The following is an 18,172-nucleotide window of genomic DNA, read 5'->3' as shown; positions in this document are numbered from 1 at the left end:
TGAGCTGTTTCAGTGTTTATCTTTGTTTCTTGCCATCCAACTCTATTTTAATGGCAATAAATTTTCCCCAAGTCAAGTCTGTTTTGCCTGTGAGAGTAATTTGTAGGTGATGTCCCTGTCTTAATCTCTACCCATGAGCTCTTTCCATCTTATTTTCTCCCCCTGATCTGTTGAGGAGGGAGAGTGAGAGAGCGGCTGGGTGGGCATCTGGCAGCCAGCCAAGGTTAACCCACCCCAAGCTACTAGGACTATGTTTGACATGGATCGTGGTTTAACCCCAGCCAGCAGCTAAGCACCACACAGCCACTCACTCACCTTCCGGAGAGAATTGGAAGGAAAAAGGTGGAACTTGTGGGTTGAGATAAGAACAGTTTAATAGAAAAGAAAGGAAGAAAATAATAATGATAATAATAATTGTAATAAAATCACAATAATAATAATAGGATTGGAATACACTAAACAAGTAATGCACAATGTAATTGCTACTAGTTGCCAACTGATGCCCAGTTAGCTCCCAAGCAACGATTCCCCCCAGGCCAACTCACCCAGTTTATATACTGGGCATGACATCACATGGTATGGAATACCCCTTTGGCCAGTTTGGGTCAGCTGTCCTGGCTGTGTCTCGTCCCAACTTCTTGTGCCTTCCAGCCTTTTTGCTGGCTGGGCATGAGAAGCTGAAAAATCCTTAACTTAGACTAAGCATTATTTAGCAACAACTGAAAACATCAGTGTGTTATCAACATTCTTCTCATACTGAATCCAAGACATAACACTATACCAGCTACTAGAAAGAAAATTAACTCTATCCCAGCTGAAACCAGGACACCATGCTTTATGGCTGTCCTGGAGAACTACTTGAAACTTCTTTGTCGTGTATCATATTTTTTAGAAATCTTTATTTACTGTGACTCCCTCTCATATTTACTCTGAATCTTTTCTAGAACCATTTGCTCCAGATAACCTAATGTGAACTTTTGGAAATCAGTAAGACCCAGATGACCTGTTTTTCAGAGAGCTGTAGTTGTCTGTTGTATGCCAAGTTACTGTCTTTTAAGGCTGGCTTACAGAGGTGATAAGTATTAGTAAGAGGGCTTATATGAAAAGAGTTTCTGAGTGCATCGGAAAGGAAAAAGATTAGGTGTCAGACTCATGTGGATTTTGGGGGTCCTTACTGGCATATGATATGGCTATAAAACCCAAGGTGGTTGATGTAAACTGTACTACTTGCCCCATTGTAGTGGGAAGGGAAGATGGCTTTTCAGCACCAGGTAGAAATTATGATTTGTAGGTAGAATTATTGGATTTCCAAGTTAGGCAAAATAACTGTGCTTTAATGTTGGTATCACTAATGGTAAAAACCTACTTGCAGCATTACTGTGATGTTACAGAATGTTTCATATTACTTTGCCATTTTACTTCATAGCCCAGCAATTAAAACAGGATGCAGTTCTTTGTTTTAAAACCTACTCAGTAATAGCAGTGGGTTTTCATTAGGCTTTTGTCTGTTATCTTTAAGCTACACTGAAGTATTTAGGATGTATCTTATTTAAATTATACTTGAATGCCATCTCTCCTTACTTAAAGAAATGATAGGATAATTACTATGTAAAATGACTTATGTTTATTTTTTAAGCAGAAATGAAGAGTGTAGCTATGCAAAACATGTGATGATTACTGGTGTTTGTATCTTTATTTGCTTAGAAGTTCTAGTTTGGATCAGTACCATTTGCCTAGGTAATACTGTACATTCAGGGTCTGTCTCAGAAATCCTGCAGAAAAAGGGATCAGGTGGGAATAGCGTTGAATGATCTATGCAGAATGATGTCCATCAGACCACTGAATGTGTGTATACAAGGCCGCATCAGAGCTTAGCCACCTGACTTCCAGTGTAGTGGTCTACTGGACCATGTTGCTTATACAGATAGTGATTGTTGGATCCCTGTTTAAAGAACATAAATAACTGCCATAACCAAATACACTATGTACCAGATTCACTGGCTGTGCTTTTTATCTGTCTCTATAGGTCTCTTTCAAGTTGTAATAGCCACTTAGTAGTAGCAGTAACTCATGGAGATCAGTTACCAGCTTTCTGGTGGAAATCACATACAGCAACACTGTCTTTCTCTTGTCCAGAATAAGAGTACAGCTGCTTGATCTCTGCTTAGTAATGATTATTTGTTACAAGCTTACATTACCAGAATATGCTGTGTGAATTCCAGCCGTCTCCCTTATTTATGCCATTTGTCATGTAAAATACATGCACAGTGTCAGGTGCATGCATAACTTTTAAATCATAGTTACTGTAGATAAAGTTTCAGAATGTGTGGAAAATACACAATCTATGTATGGCTCACGTAAAAAATATTTCTCCTTTGAACACAATGCAGGGAGAGTTGAAGGCTATGAACACTTCACAGAATGAAAAGTATTTAATTGTAAAGATGGCATCTCATAAAGAAGAACTTACTTCTGAATTAGGTTCAGCAAGAAAGGAGTTAGGATTCAGTGAAGAGAGAACTGGTAAAATTTTGAAGGATGTAAAGGTATGCTAGAATTCTGGGGGCAGTTAAATGATTTAAAAATAATTTTTCAAGTAGAAACTTAGATTCTGCAATGTTCAAGTTCATGTATATATGTCAGTATATGTATTTCCGTGTTTAAGTGCTAAAGTTTTAAAGTAGGTTGAGGAGGGGTGATCATCAAAGTTGGAGAATATAGAGTCAAAGTAAACTACTGTGTCTTCAGGCATTCATTACGATAGACCTTTTCCTGTGAATCTAGCTCATCCCAGTATAAGGAAAAGTACAGTATTTGGTTTAAAGTATCAACTAATCGAGCAAGATAAGTGACCATGAGCCTGAGAGCTGGAAAGGGGGCAAAATAACAATATTTGAGTACTTTTGTTCTAGTATGGATTAGCTAAATGCCACTGTACAGAACATCTTCAGAGGAAAAGGAATGACTGCTGCTTCGAGTACCAAGACAGAAAACCCACATGACATTAAGCAGTTCTTTACCTAACCCTGAATGGTGAATGAGAGTTGGTTCAAACTGTTAACATTGAAGAGCTGTTGTGTAATAGTGAACATAACACAAACAAATGCAGCATTAATAGAGCAGCAAAGAACCCCCCTACAGTTATTCTTGGGTACAAAAGTGGAAACTGAAAATTGGGAAATGTATTAAAATGAAAGCTGGAGGAGCAGCTAAAAAGGTAAAGTACTTGCAGCTAGCACTAGGCTTAAAACAGGCTAGGACTCATCAGCTAAGATGGATGATCAACACAAAAGGATTAAGATGATGGTCTAAAATGAGAGAGAGGACAATTATTCACTGTATCTTACAATGTAAGAGGTATGGAGAATGAAATTGAATTTTCATGGTGGCAGGTTTAAAATAAATTAAAAGAAATATCCTTTTAAACAGTGCATCATTTAGGCTCCTAGCCATAGAATCTAAGAAGACAAAAGGGTAATTTTATCTTAAAATTACTTAGATGAAGTGATTGAAGGAAAAACCACCCAAGAACTGTCAAAACAGAAAGATGTTGACTGTGTATGTGGCCTGGGATGTGTAGACCTTGGATTGCAGGGAGCTGGGCAGGTATGCTTTGCAAAAGCTCTGCTGTCTAGCAAGGTTCCTTTGCAGAAAGATTGTTCTAGTCCTGTTAAACATTCCTCGGGATGATGGTGGTAAAAAGGGCAGCAAGGAGGGAAAACAGACCCCTCTTAAACACTGGGTGGGCCAGCTTGGGAGCAGGCTTTGAGAGGATTCAGTGCCCGGGGCACTGAAGATGGAAAACATGGAGGGAGCAAGACAGCCAGCCAGACCTTCTGTGTAAGTCATGGAGGCATTAGAAGAGAAGCTGCAGCTTGGCATGCTCAATATATGTTCTGGAGTCTTCCTCCTGCCACAGAAGAGGCACAGCCTTTGCCATGAGCGCACCTGTGCCTACTTTTCCCTTAGGTGTTTCTATATTAATGGCATCAGTAAGCCCTGGAATTACAGTGAGTGGGGCAGTAGCCTTAGGGTTCCTTAATCACTTGGTGATGGCACACTGGATCCCTGAGGTTATAAGGGTGACAGTAAAGGTATTTTCATGATGCAATTCCGAGGTGTTCCATTTGGATGTCAGCTTCCAGGTGGAGCGAGTAACAGGTTTAGAGCATGAAAGACAGGAAAAAGGTTTGACTTCTTGACTTCTGGAGCAAGCAGAAGTTAGCACTTGTTAACACTTGGGACTTGTTGAAGCAGTGTCTCTGCAACAGCAGCCTTCCTGCGGTGTCTGTGACACACCTTCTTGTTGAAAAGAGCATTAAGGTGATAGAAAAGGAACGATAGCTTCAAGAGGCCTTGGGAAGGGAAGAAAGCTCTTTATATCCAAACACTGACTAAATGAGAGCCCTTGTAGCAAGGTAGGCTGGGATGGATCTGCATACTCGGTGGCACAGTGTTGACATTATTCAGATGTCTCTGCAGTTTGAAGGTGGAAGTCTAGCCTTGGCCTCGTCAGTGACCATGCCCTCACACTATGGGAAAGATGCTGGAAAGGTACTGTGGCCATTTGGATACTCAAGCCCTCAGGCTGGATGGACACCTGTTGTGTCTGTTAGCTGTGTTTCCCTGTTGGCCTCTGTCAGAGGTGGTGTTTGGGTAGAAAGACTTCAGTCTGACCTAGTGTATCTGGTTTTACAGAGTCAGAGTTTGAGAAATGATCTACAGTGTTGCTGATCAGCAGAGACCTAAGTCTGTTTGGTGCTTGGACAAATAAAAAATAAAAATGGGTAGAGTACCCCTGTGGGAACAGGACACTAAAAGGTACAAGTATGGCCTTACCAAAATTTAGGATAATGCACGTTGGTATGTACAGGTGCTGTGTGTCTCACATGATGGGACATGTGAATCCATGTTGCTCTTCCCTCCAGTGACTAGAAGTAGATTGTCGACAGTTTCTCCTGCATTGAAATGGCAGGCATAGGAACCATCTGTAGACTTCTTAATCATTTTTTTTCCTGGTGTCCTGGGTCAGGAAGTAAGCTTTAAGATAGTTCAGGAGATTTGGCCAGTTAGGAAAGCAACAGCTTTTGATTTGTATTTATTTGAAAGTAGGAAGTTTATCTACACAGCTACAAGGATTACCCTTTTTTCCTGATCCATACAAAAGTCAGCTCTGCATAAACACATTTGCTTATTGCACAGATAATTAATTTTTTTTCCTCCTATTGATGATACGTGTGATGGGTTGACCCTGGCTGGACGCCAGGTGCCCACCAAAGCTGTTCTATCACTCCCCCTCCTCAGCTGGACAGGGGAGAGAAAATATAACTAAGAGCTTGTGGGTTGAGATAAGGACAGGAGAGATCACTCACCAATTACCATCACAGGGAAAACAGACTCAGCTTGGGGAAAATTAACTCAATTTATTACAAATCAACCAGAGTAAGGTAATGAGAAATAAAACCAAATCTCAGAACATCTTCCCTCCACCCCTCCCTTCTTCCTGGAGGCACAACTTCACTCCTGGATTCTAGAGAATCCAATCCCCCCCCAGCGGCACAGGGGGACGGGTATGGGGTTTACGGTCAGTTCATCACACGTTATTTTCTGCCACTTCATCCTTCTCAGGGCAAGGGCTCATCCCATTCTTCCCCTGCTTCAGCGTGGGGCCCCTCCCACAGGAGGCAGTCCTCCACAAGCTTCTCCAACGTGGGTCCTTCCCACGGGCTGCAGTTCTTCATGAACTGCTCCAGCATGGGTCTCTTCCATGGCATGCAGTCCTTCAGGAGCACACTGCTCCAGCGTGGGTCCCCCATGGGGTCACCAGTCCTGCCAGAAAACCTGCTCCGTGGGCTCCTCTCTCCACAGATCCGCAGGTCCTGCCAGGAGCCTGCTCCAGCGCGGGGTTCCCACGGGGTCACAGCCTCCTTCAGGAACCCACCTGCTCTGGTGTGGGGTCCTCCACGGGCTGCAGGTGGATATCTGCTCCCCCGTGGACCTCCATGGGCTGCAGGGGGACAGCCTGCCTCACCAGGGTCTTCACCACAGGCCGCAGGGGAATCTTCGCTCCAGCGCCTGGAGCATCTCCTCCCCTTCCTTCTTCACTGACCTTGGTGTCTGCAGGGTTGTTTCTCTTACATGTTCTCACTCCTCTCTCTGGCTGCCGTTTTCCGTCTGTCCCAACTTTTTTTTCCTTCTTAAAAATGTTATCACAGAGGCGTTACCACTATTTCTGATTGGCTCGGCCTTGGCCGGCGGCGGGTCCGTCTTAGAGCCGGCTGGTATTGGCTCTCTCTAGGACACAGGGGAAGGTTCCAGCAGGTTCTTACAGAAGCCACCCCTGTAACCCACCCCCCCCCACCCCCCCCCCCCACCCCCGCTACCAACACCTTGCCACACAAAGCCAATACAGTATGCTTGTTAAAAGCCTGGTTAGCTAGCATATAAAATATGCTAAAATGTCAGATCATTTTTACATAAAACCTGGGAATAAGAGTAGATAAGACTACTAAATCTGGGAAGATCTTTTTAAATGCATGTTTTTCAGTTTGTAAAATAATATTTAAATTCCATTGAATAATTAATATGTGTTATTTAATTGTAGGAAAAAGGTGAAGTTATGTTTGACTTGACAACTCACAATATAAATCCAAACACTCAGATTAAGCAATCACAAGAAAATATTTTGACTCAGGAATTGGACATGATCAACAGCTCTGAAGAGGAGCAAGATTTGAAAAAGCATTCCCAGCAAATGTTGGAAATTCATCAAACTCCTGATTCTCCAAAACACACTTTGAAAGACTTCCAGGATTTCATTGCAGGTATGGCTTCATGGGGCTCACCTGAGATTGTGAGAAAGCAAGATACAAGCATGGAACTTCAACCAGTGCTTCAGCTGACTCCCTTTTCGGAAGTTGAAAGCACAGATTTTGAACTGATGCACACCAGGTCATCCATTCAAGAAGATAATTCTGTATTGCTGGGATATTCTAACCTGTATGAAAATGACAGTGAGGAAGCAGCAGTGGGAGTAGATAGAAAATCCCCAGCTTTTTCTGAAAGCACCTACTCTATTGATGATGATCAAGATATGGAAAAGATTTTGGTAAGTGATATTTCATGTCTGATTTCATTCTAATTAAACAAGACCGCTCAGCTGTGTCCCCCTTGAATCTTTGTTGGGCCATTGGCTCCAGGTAGTAGAAACTTACACACAGAGAGGGGTAGGTCCAGGAACATTCTGGACATACGATTGTTAGTTCATCTCTCACTGTTGTATGGTGGAGCAAATTATGGTTTGTATTAAAACACTGTTTACCACTGCTTGTCATAATTGAAAACAGTCTTCCAAAATCTAAAACTGAGTGATAAGCTGCTTACAGCAGGCTTTGCGTCCTGCATGTCTATACGCTGCTAATGTGGTGTCATTGCTTTTGTGCTCTCAGAAGATTTGTTGAGAGGACTCTTCAAATCCTGGTACTTTTGCAGTGATGCTACATGGAAGTAACTGATAAATTTGTGATAATACTTTATGTGCAAGTAATTGAGCTAAAACCTGTAAAACTTTTTTGCTACCATGGTACTCAGTTTACTGTAACAGTTCTCCACTTACGAATATCTGTCATTGAGCATTAGAAGAGACTGTTTCCAAATTAGAGAAGAGAGGGTTTTCTTTTTAATGGAAATATTTTGTATATTTGTATCTGTATCATTTCACAGGAAGATAAAGTCTGTACTTCAGAAAATTAATCTTTGGTTGTATATTTTTGTGCCTTAAATGACCGTTAATTATAAATTCATATCTGTTTCTTAAGACTATTGAAAGGGAGAAAAAATGAGATAGAATGGGTTCCAAAGAGCACCAATGTGGCATTCATTGTGGTATTTGCCATCTCTAACACTATGATCAAGTAGGCATTTGCTAAAATCTGCACTAGTAACAAAAGTTGTTATAAATGCAGAATAGTCTACAGCTGGATTCAGAAAACTAAACTAATGTGAAAAATTATTTCCAAGCAGATGAGAGAAGCTGATAATCTGACTTTAACCCCTTCTGATTTACAAGATGATGTAAGATCAAGAGCATCTGCCATAGATGTGATGAGTGATGGATATGGCAGCAGTAAGTGTAACTTTGTACATTCCTTTCACCTTTTGTTAACTTCAGTCTAAAAATGTTATGTTTCCATTTTCTCCCATTGCTTTTAATGTAGATCTTTTATTTGAAAGCTATGCCTTTCTCAGCTGGTTCTTTGTTTAGTAAGACTTTTATATTTGTGCTAGTGGAAGTCTGCTTTTACCTTTTCATCTTTATATACTGAAAAAAAGGCATGGGATTTTAGTGAGTCCCAACTTAACTACAAGACTTTCTCCCATGCTAAAGGCAATGTACAACCTTTTTACTTGTTTAAGTTAGTTGAGATCTCAACCAGCTAACTTCAGCTGACCCTGCATTCATACTAGCAGAAGAAATCACAGTTATTTTGCAAGCAGTTATGCTGGTTTGAAGTTCTTTTCATCTTTGTAACACTTGTGGGGGTGGGGGGCTATCTCTTTCTTCAGATACCCGCTCAAATTTGGCAGCAAAACTAAAGCAGGAGCTACAAACATCAGACCACCTAGATGCTAGTTTCATGGCTTATCTGCGGTATCATGGAATATTTCCAGATATTATGGAATCAAAGAGAGAAAAGGAAATACTTTCACCACAGCTGAAGGTAATATATGATTAATATAAACATACCAGAAAATTAAAACTGAAACAGCAAAAATGAACTGCTGATATAAAATAGTTAGCTGCTCCCTTTACACTGTAAACTGTTCTGCAATGGTTGGAACTTCAAGTTGATTATGGTTCTTGAGTAATTTTTGCATCTTTCCTGTGGCAAATTTACTGACATTTGTCTCTCTTGTACTTGCTAGAATTGAAAAAATTTTGCTAGGACAGCACTGGTGATGTTCCAGAATGTGGTCTACAAGGACTGATTGATCTGATGTATGGGTTTGTCTTGAAGGCTTTACAGAAAGCTGTTTCATAAATAAGCATAGCTAGTTGACATTGTGCTCTCCTGCCTATTCTTATCATTGTGATATGATGGAGACCTGTGTAAACACCACTGCAAGGTGTGGGGGGATCTTTCAGAGTCAGTTCAAGGAGCATTAAGACTATACAGTAGACTGAGCAGCGATTGCTTCTTCTAGTCACTAAGGCAAGTTTAAGAAAGTATATGCCTGGGACTATGACTTGGTGCTGCATCTGAGTAAGCTCTCAGGCATTCCAGGAATTCCAGCAGGTGTAAGGGAGAAATTCAGTGCTCCAAATAATCTCATCTATGAGGCTGGTGAGAAGTACGTGGGTAAGTGCAGTAGGCTACAGGGAGTTCGAATACTAGAAGAAACTTGAGTAATAAGAAACTGGAAGAAATATACTTCCTAGAAGGTGAATGCTGCCTCCTAAAATATTTAGCAGATTCTTCCAGCTTGCTCAGCAAAATGAAGGAACATCTGTGCAGTGAAGGAAGGCTATGCAAGGGGATGGTAAGCTTGAATTCAAACTGAAGCTGACAAAAGTAACTAATGAGATGGAGACTGGACCTTCATCTCTCCTCAAGGCAGAAAGAAGAACCTTCCCCCATTCTCTGAAGTGCACCTTCATAACAGACATGATGCTCTGGGGTTGGACAATGAAGAGCATGTTGAGTAAACTGACATGATCCAAGAAAAGAAACCATGCAAAGTTGAAGCAACCAATTGCATTAGAACCAATGCCACCAGAGAAGCATGTGAAGTATTAGCAAGTGGAGATTCCTTACCAAGAGGCACTGAAGCACCCATTTTTCATCCAGACAATTTCTCTAGAGAAGTTTGCTGCTGTCATGGTTTAACCCCGGCCAGCAACTAAGCACCACACAGCTGCTCACTCACTGCCCTCCACCGTGCGGTGGGATGGGGGAGGAAATCAGGAAAAGAAGTAAAACTTGTGTGTTAAGATAAGAACAGTTTAATAGAACAGAAAAGAAGAAACTAATAATGATAATAACAGCACTAATAAAATGACAACAGTAATAATAAAAGGACTAGAATATACAAATGATGCACAGTGCAGTTGTTCACCACCTGCCGATCGACGCCCAGTTAGTCCCCGAGCAGTGATCCCCTGCCCCTACCCCCCCCCAGTTTATATACTGGCCATGACATCGCATGGCATGGAATACCCCTTTGGCTACTTTGAGTCAGGTGCCCTGGCTGTGTCCTCTCCCAGCTTCTTGTGTCTCTCCAGCCTTCTTGCTGGCTGGGCATGAGAAGCTGAAAAATCTTTGACTTTAGACTAAACACTGCTTAGCAACAACTGAAAACATCAGTGTTATCAACATTCTTCTCATACCTAACTCAAAACCAGCACTGTACCAGCTACTAGGAAGACAATTAACTATCCCAGCTGAAACCAGGACAGCTGCCTACCGTGCTTGTATTCGTGACATCACTGAGAAAGGCTGCCAAGCCTGGTGAACCCTACAGATTATCGTCTGCTCCATGTAAAGTCTAACAATACTGTAACAAGGCAATTTGGAACCATCAAAAGAGGCTATATAACCCTCGGATGAATGTTAAAAGGATTGGGATCACAGGTGGTATTCTCCTCTATTGTCCCAGTCAGAGGAAGGGGTCCAGGAGGGAGGACATGAACAGGTGAATGCCTGGCTGTGTAGCTGATGCTGTACTAAAGGTTTTGGTTTCTGTGATCATGGATGTACATTTGAGAAGCTGCATCTGTTGGGAGCTGATGGAATTCACCTGACCAAGTGGGACAAGAGTGTCTTTACCAATAAGCTGGCCAAACCTATAAGGAGAGCTTTAAATTAGACTTGGTGAAAGAAGGGGAAGAAGTTTTGAACGACAGAGAAGAGTCAGGGGCTGCTGATGTATTAGGAACCAACAGGGAAACACCTATGAAATACCTCAAAGAAATTGGGCCTTGTTCCTCCAAAAAGGTGACACAGTTGACAATCCAAGTGAAGTGCCTCTATACTAATGTACATATAGCATGGGTAGCAAACAGGAGGAGTTGGGAGTCACAGTGCAGCTGGAAAGCTACAGTCTAATTGCTATCACTGAAACTTAGTGTGACAAATCACACAATTGGAGTGATGCAATTGACAGTTATAAACTGTTCAGAAGAGACAGGCAACGAAGGAGAAACAGCTGTTTCTCTATCTCTAAAAAAATTTAAAAATTTATAAGGATTAATAGTACAGAGCAGTCTTTGAAAAACAGTAGAGTCAGGATGCAAGCTTTCAGTTGTTTAAGGGATTTGTGGATGGGACTCCCTGGGAAACTGCCCTCAGGGATGAAGCAGCAGAACAGAGCTGGCAGCTATCTAAGGACATCTTTCCTTGGGTGCCAGAGCTTTTGGTTCCCATGTGTAAGAAATCGGGCAAGGAAGGCAGGAGACAAGCATGGCTGAGTAAGGACCCCCTGATCAAACTGAAGTGTAAGAGTGAAATGCACAGGCAGTGGAACCAGGGATATGTAACCTGGGAAGAATATAGGGACACTCTCTGGATGTGTAGGAATGGGATCGGGAAGGCTAAGGCACAATTGGAGGGGAATTTGGCAAGGAATATATGCAAGTTTGTAGATGACACCAAGCTGAGTGGTGCAGTTGATTCACTTGAGGGAAGGGATGCCATCCAGAGGCACCTGGACAGGCTGCAGGAATGGGCCCATGTGAACCTCATGAGGTTCAACAAGGCCAAGTGCAAGGTCTTGCACCTGGGTTGGGGCAAGCCAGGTATCAACACAGGCTGGGAGATGAAGGCATTGAGAGCAGCCCTGCCAAGAAGGACTTGGGTGTACTGGTGGATGAAAAGCTGGACATGAACCGGCAATGTGCACTTGTAGCCCAGAAGGCCAACTGTATCCTGGGCTGCATCCAAAGCAGAGGGGCCAGCAGGTCAAGGGAGCGGGTTCAGCCCTTCTACTCTGCTCTGGTGAGACCCCACCTGCAGTAGTGCATCCAGCTCTGGGGTCCTCAGCACAGGAAAGACATGGACCTGCTGGAGTGGGCCCAGAGGAGGCCACAAAAACAATCAGAGGGATGGAACACCTCTCCTATGGAGAGAGGCTGAGGAAGTTGGGGTTGTTCAGCTTGGAGAAGAGAAGGTTCCAGGGAGACCTTATTGTGGCCTTTCAGTATATAAAGGAGGGTTATAAAAAAGACGGAGAGGGGCTTTTTACCAGGGTCTGCAGTGCCAAGAGAAGGAGTGTCGTAGTTTAACCCTAGCCAGCAACTAAGCACCACGCAGCTGCTCACTCACTCCCCCCCCATCCAGTGGGATGGGGGAGGAAATCGGGGGCGGGGCTGGGGGGGGAAGTAAAACTCCTGGGTTGAGATAAGAACGGTTTGATAGAACAGAAAAGAAGAAACTAATAATGATAACACTAATAAAATGACAACAGCAATAATAAAAGGATTGGAATGTACAAATGATGCGCAGGGCAATTGCTTACCACCTGCTGACCGACACCCAGCTAGTCCCCAAGTGGCGATTCCCTGCCCCCCTACCTCCCAGTTCCTAAACTAGATGGGACGTCCCATGGTATGGAATACACCGTTGGCCAGTTTGGGTCAGGTGCCTTGGTTGTGTCCAGTGCCAATTTCTTGTGCCCTGGCTGGGCATGAGAAGCTGAAAAATCCTTGACTTTAGTCTAAACAATACTGAGCAACAACTGAAAACATCAGTGTTATCAACATTCTTCTCATGCTGAACTCAAAACATAGCACTGTACCAGCTACTAGGAAGACAGTTAACTCTATCCCAGCTGAAACCAGGACAGTATCCACCCCTTATTCTATACCATTGACATCATGCTCAGTTCCCATACCTTTAGTTACATCCTGATTAATCATCACCACCTTTCCATCCCTTTGAGACATATGAACAATGAGATATATATATATATGTAACACACACAGATATCATTCCTTTAGTTCATGAGTTATGTTCATAAAACATTTGTTGAGTTCAACTGGTTTCCAACTCTGGGCTCTATCTGTCATACCAGTTCTGTCTGGGCAGGAGGAATGGTGCAAGGTCCTCTCAGTCGGTAGAGCAGAATTGGGCTTCAGTGTGGTGTGACGAGCAGCTGACATTTGACGCAGCAGGAGGATGGTGTGCACCGTTGGATTGTTGCATGCTGGAGTCAGTTCTGGTTCCATCACTACTGCATTTTGCTGTTTTATTGTAGCTCTTTCTTGCTTGATGCAAGTGATTCTTACTATAGCACTATGGATATAGCATATAACAATTATCGTAATGATAACATACAGTAGCAGGGTTATATAGCAATTAATATCATACAGTTTAATTCTGGCTATCTTCACCTAAAATCAAATCCCCTTGAGGCACACATCGGACTTCTCCATCTTTTTGCATCACCCACCAAGTGCACCCAGGCCCTTGAGCAAAAGCAATCCCACGAATGGGTTTACCTTTGCCTGAGGCAGGAGTAACCCAGACTGTTTTCCCTAACATATTTTTCATGTGCACTACAGGGACTTTATCCCCTTTTACAGTATGTAAAAGTTCTGATTGGGCAGGGCCACTCCAATTGGCAGATCCTCTGGTATTGACTAACAAGGTGGCTTTTGCTAAGTGTGTATCCCAATGTTTGAAGGTTCCACCCCCCATTACTCTCAATGTTGTCTTTAACAGTCCATTGTATTGCTCGATTTTCCCAGAGGCTGGTGCATGATAGGGAATATGATACACCCACTCAATGCCATGCTCTTTGGCCCAGGTGTCTACAAGGTTGTTTCAGAAGTGAGTCCTGTTGTCTGACTCAATTCTTTTTGGGGTGCCATGTCACCACAAGACCTGCTTCTCAAGGCCCAGGATAGTGTTCCGGGCAGTGGCATGGGCTACAGAATATGTTTCCAGCCATCTGGTGGTTGCTTCCACCATTGTCAGCACATAGCGCTTGCCTTGGCGAGTTTGTGGGAGTGTGATATAGTCAATCTGCCAGGCTTTCCCAAATTTATATTTCAGCCATCGCCCTCCATACCACAGGGGCTTTAACTGCTTGGCTTGCTTAATTGCAGCACACGTTTCACATTCATGGATAACCTGAGCGATAGTGTCCATGGTCAGGTCCGCCCCTCGATCTCAAGCCCATCTATATGTTGCATCTCTTCCCTGATGGCCTGAAGTATCATGGGCCCACCGAGCCATAAATAGCTCACCCTTATGTTGCCAGTCTGGGTCCACCTGAGCCACTTCAATCTTGGCAGCCTGATCCACCTGTTTGTTGTTTCGATGTTCGTCAGTGGCCCGACCCATGGGTATGTGAGCATCTACATGACGTACTTTTACAACCAGATTCTCTAGCTGGGACGCAATATCTTGCCACAGTGTGGCAGCCCAAATGGGTTTACCTCTGCGCTGCCAGTTGCTCTGCTTCCATTGCTGTAGCCACCCCCACAGGGCATTTGCCACCATCTATGAGTCAGTATAGAGATAGAGCACTGGCCACTTCTCTCTTTCAGCAATATCTAATGCTAGCTGGATGGCTTTCACCTCTGCAAACTGACTCGATTCACCTTCTCCTTCAGCAGTTCCTGCAACTTGTCGTGTAGGACTCCATACAGCAGCCTTCCACCTTCAATGCTTTCCCACAATGCAACAGGACCCATCAGTGAACAGGGCATATTGCCTCTCATTTTCTGGCAGTTTATTATACAGTGGGGCTTCTTCAGCATGTGCCACCTCCTCCTCTGGCGACATTCCAAAATCTTTGCCTTCTGGCCAGTCCGTGATCACTTCTAAAATTCCTGGGCGACTGAGTTTTCCTATGCGAGCCCGTTGTGTGATCAGTGCGATCCACTTACTCCACGTGCCGTCAGTTGCGTGATGTGTAGAGGAGACCCTCCCTTTGAACATCCAGCCCAGCACTGGCAGTCGCGGTGCTAAGAGGAGCTGTGTCTCAGTACCAACCACTTCTGAGGCGGCTCGAACTCCTTCATATGCTGCCAGTATCTCTTTTTCAGTTGGAGTATAGCGAGCCTTGGATCCTCGATATCCTCAACTCCAAAACCCCAGGGGTTGGCCTCGGGTTTCCCCAGGTGCTTTCTGCCAGAGGCTCCAGGTAGGGCCATTCACCCCAGCTGCAGTTTAGAGCACGTTTTTAACATCTTGTCCTGTCCGGACTGGTCCAAGAGCTATGGCATGAACAATCTCCAGTTTAATTTGTTCGAAGGCTTGTTGTTGTTCAGGGCCCCATTTAAAATCATTCTTCTTCCTGGTCACTTTATAGAGAGGGCTTACAATCAAACTAATTTGGAATATGCATTCTCTAAAACCCCACGACACCTAAGAAGGCCTGTGTGTCTTTTTTATTAGTTGGGGGAGACATAGCTGCTATTTTGTTGATCAGGTCCATTGGGATCTGACGACGTCCATCTTGCCATTTTATTCCCAAAAACTGGATCTCCTGTGCAGGTCCCTTGACCTTACTTTCTTTTATGGTGAAACTGACTTTCAGAAGGATTTGGATTATTTTCTTCCCTTTCTCAAAGACTTCTTCTGCTGTGTTGCCCCATACGATGATGTCATCAATGTATTGCAGGTGTTCCGGAGCTTCACCTTTTTCCAGTGCAGTCTGGATTAGTCCATGGCAAATGGTGGGGCTGTGTTTCCACCCCTGGGGCAATCGATTCCAAGTGTACTGGACAACCCTCCAAGTAAAGGCAAATTGTGGACGACACTCTGCTGCCAGAGGGATTGAGAAAAATGCATTAGCAATGTCAATTGTGGCATACCGCTTGGCTGCCTTTGACTCTAGCTCATATTGAAGTTCTAGCATATCTGGAACGGCAGCACTCAGTGGTGGGGTAACTTCATTCAGGCCACGATAGTCAACTGTTAATCTCCATTCCTCATTAGACTTCCGCACTGGCCATATGGGACTATTAAAGGGTGAGCGAGTTTTGCTGATCACTCCTCGGCTCTCCAGTTGGCAAATCAATTTGTGGATGGGAATCGGAGTCTCGGTTGGTGTGATATTGCTGCCGGTGCACAGTCGTGGTAGCAATTAGCACCTGTTGCTCTTCAACCTTCAGCAACCCCACAATTGAAGGGTCTTGAGAGAGACCAGGCAGGGTAGACAACTGTTCGGTGCCCTCCGTCTCCAAGGCAGCTGTACCGAAAGCCCATCGATACCCCTTTGGGTCCTTAAAATACCCCCTCCTGAGATAGTCTATGCCAAGGATACACGGAGCCTCTGGACCAGTCACAATGGGGTGTTTCTGCCATTCATTGCCAGTTAGGCTTACTTCAGCTTCCAATACAGTTAACTCTTGAGATCCCCGTCACACCAGAAATACAAATGGGTTCTGTCCCTTTATAACTTGATGGCATTAGAGTGCACTGTGCACTGGTGTCTACTAGAGCCTTATACTCTTGTGGGTCTGACGTGCCAGGCCATCGAATCCACACAGTCCAATAGACCCGGTTATCCCTTTCCTCCACCTGGCTGGAGGCAGGGCCCCTCTAATTCTGGTTAGAGTATTCAGTATTCACTTCTCGTAGAATTGGCTCAGAATTCCCTTCAAGAGGATCGGAGATAAAGTCAGCCCTTCTACTCTGTTTGGAAACTGGAGCGGCATTTTTCCTGGTAGAATCCCCTTTTGTGGTGGTTTTTCCTCGCAGTTCACGTACCCGTGCATTTAGGACCGAGGTACGTTTTCCATCCCATTTCCTCATGTCCTCTCCCTGATCACATAGGTAAAACCACAGGGCACCTCGCGGTGTGTACCTTCTATATTCTCTTTCTTGGGCAGAAGACCACTCACTCCTAATAGCTGAGACATTGGTCCTTACATGTGTGGAGTAGGACATATCCTCTTTGATTTGTTGCACATCCTGGGACAGCTTCTCCACAGCCGAAATGCAGCCTTGTAGGGAGGAGGAGAGATTTTCTTCATATTGATGCAGTTGGCGAGCCACTTCCTCCACTGTTGGTGCCTCTTCATCCTTCCAGGATATTACTGCCAATGCGTTGGCATAGGATGATGGTGCGCTCCGTACAAACTTCCGCCACATGGGTCGTGTGCATTGGACTTCGTCTGGATCTTTGGGTAATTGTGGGTTGTCCGGGTCATGATGAATTGTCTCTAGCACAGCTAATTCCCTCAGATATTGGATACCTTTTTCCATGGTGGTCCACTTGCTTGATTGACTACAACGTCTTCCTTAAAGGGGTACCTTTCCTTCACACTTGACAGGAGTCGCCTCCAGAGGCTGATGGCTTGTGTCCCTCTTCCAATTGCCTTATCAATGCCACCTTCCCTGGCAAGTGATCCCAGCTGCTTGGCTTCCCTACCTTCTAATTCCAAGCTATTAGCCCCATTGTCCCAGCGTCGGAGGACCCAGGTGATAATATGCTCACCTATACAGGGGCCAAAATCTTTTCGCAAATCCCGCAGTTCACTCAAGGATAGGGACCGGGTTATTAACTATGGTTCTGCCTCTTCCTCCGGTTCCTGTGATGACCCTTGTTCACCTTCATCCTTCGCTAAGCGAGCTGATTTTTTTGTATATTTCTTTTTCTGTACGGGGGCAACCGCTACTGGTCCAGGTTGGTCCTCTGGTTCAGTTGCAGTATTGCTCGCCGGGTTTTGGATAACCGCAGCGTCTGCCGCTGAGGTTTGGGTAGCAGCAGTGCTCGTCGGTGGGGCTGGAGGGACCGCAGTGCTTGTTGCCAAGGTTTGGGTAGCTGCTGTGCTCATTGCTGGGGCTGGAGGGGCTGCAGTGCCTGTTGTTGAGGTTTGGGTAGCCCAAGTTCTCGTCGCTGGGGCTGGAGGGGTCATGGTGCCTGTCGCCAAGGTCTGGGTGCCTGCAATGCTCCTTGCCAGGCCTGGAGGGGCCGCAGTGCCCATTGTCGAGGTTTGGGTGGCCGCAGTGCTCATCGTTTTGTTGTTAGGTCTAGAGACTTTCTCTTCCCCTTGAGGGTACTGAGTGGTGTCAAACAGGGCTCGATAGGCATGGGCCAGGCCCCAGCACGTTGCAGTGATTTGTATCTCTCTGGAGCTACCGAGGTGACAGCATACCTTTTCCAAATATTTTACTAGTTCTTCTGGATCCTGCACTTGTTCAGAGGTGAATTTCCAAAA

The 18,172-nt window shown here is 44.4% G+C and overlaps 1 protein-coding gene across 6 annotated transcripts in view; it reads left to right on the top strand.

Moving 5' to 3' along the window:
• PCNT (pericentrin) overlaps window positions 1-18,172 on the top strand; it is a 115,244-nt gene that overhangs the window by 73,593 nt on the left and 23,479 nt on the right. For all 6 annotated transcript variants that reach the window (XM_049810810.1, XM_049810792.1, XM_049810784.1 and 3 more), the window contains 3 exons: window positions 6,605-7,108; window positions 8,020-8,125; window positions 8,566-8,720. In XM_049810810.1, coding sequence (XP_049666767.1) covers window positions 6,605-7,108; window positions 8,020-8,125; window positions 8,566-8,720 — 765 coding nt within the window. The remainder of the gene's footprint in view (window positions 1-6,604; window positions 7,109-8,019; window positions 8,126-8,565; window positions 8,721-18,172) is intronic.

This window comes from Accipiter gentilis, chromosome 1 (genome assembly GCF_929443795.1).
Source record: "Accipiter gentilis chromosome 1, bAccGen1.1, whole genome shotgun sequence".
NCBI classification, from domain to species: Eukaryota; Metazoa; Chordata; class Aves; order Accipitriformes; family Accipitridae; genus Astur; species Astur gentilis.
This window is presented reverse-complemented; position numbering and strand designations above follow the sequence as displayed.